At 38.0% G+C, this 9,798-nt stretch overlaps 1 protein-coding gene across 1 annotated transcript; it reads right to left on the bottom strand.

The window, feature by feature from the left end:
• Positions 1-950: 950 nt before the first annotated feature.
• LOC129941063 (armadillo repeat-containing protein 2) lies at positions 951-8,722 on the bottom strand. The gene is made up of 9 exons (XM_056049605.1): positions 8,255-8,722; positions 8,084-8,186; positions 7,827-8,023; positions 3,569-3,879; positions 3,374-3,508; positions 2,567-3,294; positions 2,317-2,500; positions 2,020-2,265; positions 951-1,954 (listed from the first exon to the last, which is right to left on the bottom strand). Exons 1-9 carry the CDS (start codon positions 8,556-8,558, stop codon positions 1,208-1,210), a joined length of 2,955 nt encoding a protein of 984 aa, XP_055905580.1. The 5' UTR covers positions 8,559-8,722; the 3' UTR covers positions 951-1,207.
• Between the last annotated feature and the right edge of the window lie 1,076 nt (positions 8,723-9,798).

Raw genomic sequence — 9,798 nt, 5'->3', positions numbered from 1 at the left:
TTTGTAATATAACTTTGTGGTTATGTCGTTAACGTTAAAGATTTTATTTACCGGGGACAAAACCATGTTGATATGGTGAAATCTTTTCTTTGGGAAGAAAGGACATTGGCTAAAAATCACCTTCTCCAATGACCAAAATCTTCTTGTGAAAAGCGGGGTCGGTGTTTATCTCGTTTGGCGGGCCATGCAGAAGTTGGATTTAGTAAGCCCGCAAGCCAAGACCCTTCCGCAATATCTTCTATAAAGTGGATAGCTCCATTGGCAGATGTTCTCATTGGATTCTTTTTCGATACTCTTCTCCACAGCACCAATGGCGTCCTAAGTGTACACTCGGTTTAATGGATGCGCACTAGACTAAAAATCAAGTGACAGCTGTCAAAAGATCAATTCGAAAAATTATTGCCAATTTGAAAAATATACGTCTTAAATAATATTATATTATAAATATGTATATGTCGAATTAAAAATCTATCAAGCCTACTGACATTTATCGTACTTTTAGAAACGTAATGATATTTCTCGATGCTACGTTTTAAAGTCACTTGAACCTAGGTCCATATTTTGTACTCTATATAAAGCATTTTTCTTTGTTACCATTGACGTTTAGAAAAGTCTCATCAGAAATAAATACAAAATTTATAAAATTGTTGTCTTCTTCGGGAATTTCAATAATTTGTTAAGTTAAATTTCAAGGGCTCAGGTATGAATTCCTCTTTATTTGGACTGTTTACGGAAACGGGTTTCATGAATGATGCGTTGCAATGAATGTCTGTCAACTTCAGGAAAAGTTTAGATGCAAAACACTTCTATTTACTTTCATTGACCAGGATAAAGTTTCAACTGTGCTCTGAACCCGAACAAAGGGATTTCGAGGGCTTGGTTCATAATATGGGTCACACTGGATTACAATACTTGTCAAAGTTAAAATGTGGTTTAGAAATGAAAAACTATTTTCTTTTTTTTGATGAAAAGGTAAGCTTTATTAATTGTATGAATTTTCGTATTCATATAACACACGATAAAGAATGTAAATAAAAATTATGTTAAAAAAGTAACTATTAATAATATTTGTAAGTGTTTCCCCTTTTTTTAGATCAACTTTCTTCAAATTTATTTTTTTTGATTAAATGGTACTACATGAAATATCTTAAAAATCTATATCCGTATAACAATTATTATAATTTTGCGTAGAGTTTAATTTTATGCATTAAATACTTTGATCTCCACCTAAACCCTCGATATGAACATCATCTTCATCGGTCCCACTGTCTAATTCATAGGACTGGAATGGAGAACCCAGATTCGATTGAATCCTTTCCAAAAGATCTGTTGCCACCAATGCAAATTGTTCCCACATTGAATCCGGACTAACGCCCTTGAAAAAACGATGCTCATCCAAATACTCGGCTAGAATATCAGACAGCTCGTCAGTTAGTTTTTCACCCAATACGTTGATCACGTTATGTGTATCAATAAGAAGATTCCAAAAAGCTTGACATATAATTCCAGCTACCAACCAATCCTCTTGTTGAAGGTACATCTTAAGCATTTCCATTAAAATGAGTTGCCCCTTTAGTTCCATGAATGGAGTACGATTCTCCCAATCTCCTAAGAGGTTAACTAAAACTCCAACCGCGCTTGTTCTAAGATTATATTCCGGAGAACTTAAACAGTGAACAATTGTCCTTAGACCGCCAGCTTTGCAATAAGCCATTCGAGCGATTTGATTGCGACTTAGATTTCCCAACACACGAATTGCTTCAATTCGAACTGGATCGGGACCGTTTCGTAAATTCTGGCATAACACAGGACCTAAATCGACCAGAATATTAGAAATGCTTCCTTCACAATTTTCCCCACTTATTGGAACAGAATCGGGTGACTGATCCTGATAGAAACATAAGTTATGGAGAGCACCAAGAGTGGCGTTTAAAAGTTCTTGCATTTCAGGGTTCTGCAAATGTAAGACGGAAATATTTTATAAATAAAATAAAAGATTAAAATTTCTTGAGTATCTACCATATTTGTCTCTCTTATTTGATTTAATCTCTTCAGAATATGCAGCAATATATCTCCTAGTCCATTCTTCTGGCCCAGTCCACAACCCACTTCGCAATTGACGCCCATGTTAGCAATGACACGAATCAACTTTATCAGGACATCTACAACTGTGTCGCCCAAATGATTTTGTAAAGTTAGTTTCTGCTTAGAGTAGAAAACCAACGCGTCGAACAAATACTCCATTGCCACATCGTTTTGATAGAACTATAAAAACCGGGTTTAATGATGTTCTTTAAGCTTTGCTAGCTGACTTACCTGCATTCTAGCACTATTAAAACGAGCCAATATATTTCCCAAAATATATCCCAATCTGCTCAGGATAGACAAAAGCTTTTTTGGCGAATCACTTAATATATGCCGACTTGGACCCAAAAGCATGCCAATTTTTCCTGTAAACTCTGCCAGAGCCTCACAGCACCTCATATCTTCTGAAAGAACACTTTACGAGTAGCCAACCCATAAAGTCAGTAATATTCCAATTTCTTTAATTGAAAATAAAATTTACCTCAAGGTCCTTATAATGTTAGCCTGAATTTCCAATTCCCCTATCGAAATCTCGGCAGCCTTAATCAGATGAGGGCATGCTAATTCCAGGTGAATGAAGTCAACTTCAGGGCTTGTTTCGCCAAAATATCTAGTCATTTTATCAGCTGAAGCACGATCATGAGCTGACTGGGCCCGTAAATTGTCAAATTCAATGTTTTTAGCTTGTTGGGCTCCAGCCAAGGCTCTCAATGCAGCTGATAATTGATACAGTGCATGCAAGGGTGGTCCAGTAAGTTTTTTCCTTGCGCCGGCTTCATTTACAATTTGCAAGTGCAAAACCATCAATTGTACTGCCCCATGTTTCGATAGACGCTGAGCAATTGAGATTTGCTTAAGAGAACTTTGACGCTTGCTACGAAACTGGAAAGTTGTTATTTTGGTGTCTCGTTCAGGTGCCGTTGAGGGCTTTGGTGGTAATTCGCTGGTCAGCTCCCAAAATGCATCGTTCTTATTGTAATCTACCACGTCTGTTTCCCGGTTTTGTTGGCTGTCACTTGTAAGGAATCGCACTGCTCCATAGCCATAAATACAAGCTTCTGGTTCGTCTAATGGACTAGCCCGTCCCAGTCCATCGATAAGAAGCTCCGGTACATCGGTTTCGTCAAATAGATAATCATTAGCTTCGTTGCGAGCTACCTTGAACACCAACTTACAAGCTCCAGTGAGATTGCTTCCAGTAACACGAAGCTATAATATACATTTTTCTTGTGAAATTCCATCAAGAACAATAACAGTAGGTACAATGTTTGCGCCTAAAAATACTTACCCCAAGGACAACCCTTGCAATTGCGAGTAAAATTTTTGGTGATGTGCATTCAACAAGGCCATATAAACCTCCGAGGACTGCACTGCGCCATGTTCCATGTGTACTTCGAATACGATTGTAAAGCTCCAACAAAATCTGTATAAATAAGGTACATGAAGTTTACACTGAAAACCAGAGTTATAGTTCAAAACTAACGGCATAAATGTGCTGGATAGTTTCATCGGTGCACTCCTTGATTCCCGAATGTTCCTTCAGCATATCCGTAAGGGTTTCCGTTGATGTTTGCGCCAGCAAGTCATAGTTCCTTGCGAAGAGTTTTCTCGATGAAAGAATATTTATTCCAATATTTGATAAATTGTTTTCATTTTCATCTTGACAAAATGCAGGTAACGCTAACGGATGTGGCTCTGATGGCTTTGAGCTAGCTGATGTTGAATCCAAATCGAAATGATTTGAAGCATTTTTGTTGGTGGTGAGTTTGGTCTTCGATGGGTTTGGTGTTTGACCTAAATAAAAGCGAAATAATATAACTGAAGTTAAAAGTATCGTGAATTCAAATGTTTACAAGGCTCTGAAAGTCCTGGAAAGTTTATTACCGTCTTTGATCTTCAATTTTTTTGTACTATTATTCCAAAATGTACATAAAAGGTGTTTTTAGAAGTAAAAGTAAAATTAAAACGTATACAATTTAAGGGTATGTAGAAGAATTCAGCTTCATTCTAATTGTAAGGTTTTGCAATTACAATTTCGGGCGAGTGACCGCTGCGGATGTCTCGAATAAAATCCAGCCGAGAGGAAAAAATTTTCGACCATTTCTTTGAGGACGTATGCCAGCAATTAAGCGCAAAATATTCTCTTTTAAGGCGTCAATCGTCTCGGGCTTATCTACGTAGACAAGTGACTTCACATTACCCCACACCAAAATTCTAGCGGAGTTAAATCGCACCATCTTGGATGCCTAGCCAGGCACACTACGCGAGCTAATGACTTCACCAAAAACTTCAATAAATTGCTGCGTCATGTGAACGCAACCATTGTTTTGGTACTAGGAGCATTAATTGAGTGACAGCTGTCAAAAAGACCAATTTCGAACAAAATATTGCGAAAAAATAGAATGCAAAAATTGGAGAAATTTCAGTTTTGATATATCTAGATCTGGATGACTGCAGCATGGCAGATCGGGAAGTTGGTGATTGCCTTAAACTTGGTTTAGACCAGCAATGTAACTTTCTTGCCATGTCGAAGTTCTTGCTTTACCACCTCGTGGTTGCCTCCGGGCAATGATTTGTGTATCCCAATATACATAAGTTAGCAAGAGTTGGCAGGAAATGAATGTCCGCACAATGCCTGATTCCTCCAATTAGAGAGAGAACTTATGCGGTACAGGGTAGATATCTTAAGGTTAAGCGATGGTTGTGATCGGGCAAAAACAAGTCACCGACACGTAATACTGTATTGCTCAACTCTGGTCATGATCCAGGAAACGCTCGAGAAGCTGGAGTTAAGTTACTCCTTACAAAAACGGCAACCAGAAGCCTTATTTCGTGGGAGCCTCTTGGGGAAAGGCTTATCAAAGCTAGGTTTCAAAGTAGAGTACGACCCGTCACCATTATACAGTTTTACGTAAAGACGGAGCTGGAATCTGATGAAGAGAAAAAATGTTTTTATAGTCAACTAGGATCCACCTACAACAACACTCTCCGCGGAGATGTAATTTTTGTTATGGGAGACCTCAATGCTAAGGTTGGAAGTAACAACAACGGGCTTAGACATGTGATGGGTGCTCACGGAGTCGGCAATTGTAATGATAATAGTGAGAGGTTTATTGACTTCTGCAACGCCAATAGCCTTGTGATTTGTGGCACTATGTTTGACCACCATTGAAATGCTGTGAACAACTTTTTCATTTCAGGTGCTGACAGAATAGTCGGTCGGAAAAAAGGAAGGAACAACACTTGGCTTTCAGAAGAATCTTGGGCAAGGATCAACGAACGCAAATACATATGTAGATAAGGGCTCGAATAACTGCTGCACAAGAGGAAGAAAGAAAAGAGCTGCAGTCCTCGTATCGCATTAAAAAGAGAGAGGTTCACCGCAGTGTGCGTTGTGACAAGCGTAACTACATCAATGCATTGGCGCAAAAAGCAGAAGATGCTGCAAACAGGTGTGACAGCATGGCCGTTTACAGAATAACCAAAGAGCTGACCAGAACACACAGCTTAAAGCATCACCTGGTGAAAGAAGTAGACGATACAGTGATAAGTTCGGTGGATGAGCAAGTCAGAAGGTTTAAAAAAAACACTTTTCCTCGGGTTTTAACCGAGTGTTAGCAAATAACGCCCAGCCGATACCTTCTGAAGCGCCTGAAGAAACTAATTCCCGAATTCGCACCTCCCAGTAAAGATGAAACCGTTGCCGCAGTTAAAGCACATAAAAACAATAAAGCGGTAGGACTTGATGGAATTCAAGCGAACTCTTCATCCTCTCATAAAAGAAGCCTTGGACATCGAAAGTTCCTCGATGAGCAAAAGAAGGGAATTATTGTCAAGCTCCCAAAAAAAGGAGATCTTACAAAGTGCGAAAATTGAAGAGGAATTTGCATATGATGAATCCTAGTGTCACGTTCTGCACGACGGTATAGGATATCAGATGATTTTGAAATCTGAAGCGGAGTTAGACAGGGCTGTATTCTGTACCCAATATTGTTTTTGTTTGTGATAAGCGATGTACTGCGCTCAGTTCCGTCAGGTAGCGGAGGGATCCAATGGACTTTGACATCCTATTTAAAACACTTGAATAACGTGGACGATGATTGCTTACTCTCTCATAGGATCATGGATCTTCATCAAATGACAACAAGTGTGGAGAGAGAAGCAAAAGTTGTGGGGTGAAAATTAATTCCGGCAAAACAAACATAAACAGCTTCGGAACCCGACCATCCTCTCAAATAAATATTTTCTCGCAACCGGTGGAAAATGTGGAGCGCTTTCAATACCTTGGAAGCATCGTTTCCATCAAAGGTGGAACCGAACAAGACGTCATCTGCCGCATCGGTAAAGCAAAAGCTGCGTTCGGTATGCTGTCAAAAATTTGGAGGAATAACAATATCAGCTTAAGAACAAAGCTACGACTGTTTCGTACAAATGTCGAATCTGTGCCTCCTTATGGGTGCAGCATTTGAAAGGTTACTTCAGCCATAACAAGAAAGCTACAAACCTTCGTAAATAGATGTTTTCATAACATCCTAAGGATTTTCTGGCAAAACCGTATTTCAAATGAAGTCCTTCATAGAAGGATAGGCCAGGAACCTATAGAATCTATAATACGAAGACGTAAGTGGTAATGGATTGAACATACGCTTCGAAAAGGTAACGACTGCATTGCAGGCCAAGCAATGCAGTGGAAACCGCTCACACAAAAAGGAAGAAGAGCTGGTCGACCAACTAAGCAAAGCATCTGCTCAGAAAATCAAATTAAATGTCTCCTGTATATTTTACGGTCTCTAGGTTAGGTTAGGTTAGGTTAGAGTGGCTGTCTAGATATCATTGACACACGTAGACCTCAAGGGTCCATTGTGATACCACTAATGAGGTTACTCATGGGAGAGTAATGAATTTAAACAAACCATTTTGTGCTTGTAATAAAGTTAGAGAGACGTTTTGTGTCAATATTTGCCAGTTCACTGGTATTATCGAAGAAGGGATTACCGAGAAAGTAATTCCTTCTAATGGAGAGTGCTGGACATGTACATAGAAGGTGTTGGACTGTTTCCTCTTCCTCCTCGTCCATGCAGCTTCTACAGAAGTCATTTGTGTAGACCCCTAGCCTCAGAGCATGTCTACCTATGAGGCAGTGTCCCGTTATTACTCCAATTGTAGAGCTTATACTTTGTCTGCTTAGTGATATCAAGCCTTTTGACCGTTTTAAGTCAATACTTGGCCATATTTGCTTGGTTGCCAGGCAGGTGGTACTTTGTGACCATCTAGTATTTGTTGTTTCTAAAGCATATTGCTTGAGAAGATATTTGCATGTAGCAAGTGGTGTTCCTATGTTATGTTTTTGTCTAACATAAGGCAGAAGTGTTCCGTTTTTGGCGAGCTCATCGGCTTTGCAATTTCCCGGAATGTCTCTGTGGCCCGGCACCCAAATGAGGTGAATGTTAAACTGTTCCGTCATCTCCTTCAGAGATGATTGACAATCGTGGACTGTTCGAGAGTTTGTGGAGACAGACGCGAGAGATTTAAGAGCGGCTTGGCTGTCCGAGAAGATTCGTATATCCTTACAAGATATAACGGTCTCTAATTAGTTGACCATTCATTTTAACGGTTATAAGTTTTAGTGCGATATTTTATATATTTTTTTTAAAAACTATTTTTCTACATGGTTGTCAACTTAGAAAACCAAACTTTTAGTCTTATTAAGTGTGGGCTTCTTGTATACAAAGTTAACTTACCATTTTCTCTGGGTGGGGTTCTAACTTTTTGCGGAAGTGCAGGAAGCTTCCGTTGGTATTTTGTGTCAAATGATTCAAATTTTGGACCCATTGATTGCAAAGGAGCTGCTGATTTGTTTGAATCTTTATCAATTGTTGGCATTGGAATTGGGTCCAATGCTGGTAGATTCCGAACCTCCAATTGAAGATATCGGAGACTGAAATAAATTAGATTAAAACACTAAATATTAAGATTTGTTCATGGTTAAAATCCTCACCTAAATGCACTTGGTGGACGTCCAGGTGGAGCAACTTTTCCATATAATTGTCGTCGTGGATCCCTAGGGGTGATGGGTCGACGAGTACTGACCAAACGAACACCTTGAATGTCAAAATTATTTAAATATTATCATAAACGAGTATCATATATATTGAAGTTGTAAACATACCGCTATTGCTAGTTCCATGTAACATTGTTCTAGCTTCACTTATAATTTCTGCTGTAGTTTTCCGAAAACCTGAACCACTTTGGTCAGAATCGTATGGAGAATGAAGTTGATTATAAGAACCTCTAAAGTCCCCTGATGCCATAACTTCTGCCATGTTCTTTTTTAAGTCAAATGAACCACTTCCACTGTCCGAACAACTATCTTTGCACGATGGAGTCATACTACGAGACCTACGACGCATCTTTTGATGTCCTAGTTTAATAGTGCTAACGCTATCTTCTGAAGGTTTTGTAGATGATTCCATGTTGTGTGTGTGTGTTTTTTGTTCGTTTGAAATTAATTGTTCTTACATTTTATTCTTTAATATCTAAAATATTAAAATTCTCTAGAAAACTTCTTCAAATCGTGACTCCAACTCAGAGAAACAGGTGAATTGAAGTGTCATCGGCCGGATAAGCAAATTCTAATTTTATTTTTCGTTTGGCCCGTGCTGCGTGCCATGCCAACGACTAATACTTTTGCATTAGAAATAAAATCAATACCGATATAAAGTTTATTATTATCAGATATTTTGTATTTTTAGGGAGGTATATTATTTTAACATTAGACTGATTCCAAAAAAAAAAAACTACTACTTTACTTAAGACTTGTTGTCACATCTTGTATTTGTTTCTGTGTTCGATTAACTACTTTTTGAATTATGTCCCGAAGAAACTACTTTTGGGAAAAATTTCCGTGGTCGTAATTTCAAAATTATAAAAGAGCGGAATTTGAAAGATAGCAGTACAAACGATTTAATGGATTGGGCTTGATAAATAGGATGACCCCCATTTTGTTAAAATAAAGTGTGTTCCTTTGCAATTGCATTTTCAAAAAAAAACTTTGCAAGAGGTTTATTTAGAGCTATAGACCTTGGTAATGGAACTAAGCAAAGAATATTTTATATATAGTCATGGAATTTACTTCATCCGAAAGATAATCTTATGACATTGTTATTTAAATATGGTTTCTGGCCACCAATCCTGACTCGGACGTATCTAGTCTAGAAGTCCAATTTTCGATAACTCTTTCCAACATTTGTGGCCGTTTACAAGAGTAGCTCCGGTATCACTTCTTTTGTGCCATTTTGAAGACATTCCTTAACCGTGATAACACATAGTAACGAATACTTTGGTGAACCAGGTTTTTTTGAGTTGCAATCAAATTGTAATTTTCTGAAGGTTTTTAGATGTCTTTTGTTTGTATCCGGCTTCAAATCCACTCTTTATCATATCAGTTTCTTGAGATATTACCTTTTAAAATAAGAAGAAAACCAATATATTTGGCTTTTAAAACATAAAGTAATGAAGTAGTTTTATTTCACTATAAGAAAACTTATTTATTCAATACCATATTTCATTTTTAACCCTCCTTTACATCACAGCAAAAATCGTGTTGTAATGAGGTCCATTTGTACCACAAAATATTTTTGATAACTTTGTTTTCATATCTATGCTACATTATTCAGTTAAAATTTGTTTAACTTATTTATGAATGATTTTCAA

This window comes from Eupeodes corollae, chromosome 1, assembly GCF_945859685.1.
Source record: "Eupeodes corollae chromosome 1, idEupCoro1.1, whole genome shotgun sequence".
In the NCBI taxonomy this organism is placed as follows: Eukaryota; Metazoa; Arthropoda; class Insecta; order Diptera; family Syrphidae; genus Eupeodes; species Eupeodes corollae.
The sequence above is the reverse complement of the archived record's forward strand: the minus strand, read 5'-3'. Positions and strand labels throughout refer to the sequence as shown.

Bases quoted from the DNA above. Each gene is read 5' to 3' on its own strand.
- LOC129941063 (XM_056049605.1), bottom strand. From the start codon at position 8,558: ATGGAATCATCTACAAAACCTTCAGAAGATAGCGTTAGCACTATTAAA. The intron at 8,024-8,083 runs GTGAGGATTTTA...AATTTATTTCAG, and splicing joins CGTCCACCAAGTGCATTTAG to TCTCCGATATCTTCAATTGG. The intron at 1,955-2,019 runs GTAGATACTCAA...TTACATTTGCAG, and splicing joins AAATAAGAGAGACAAATATG to AACCCTGAAATGCAAGAACT.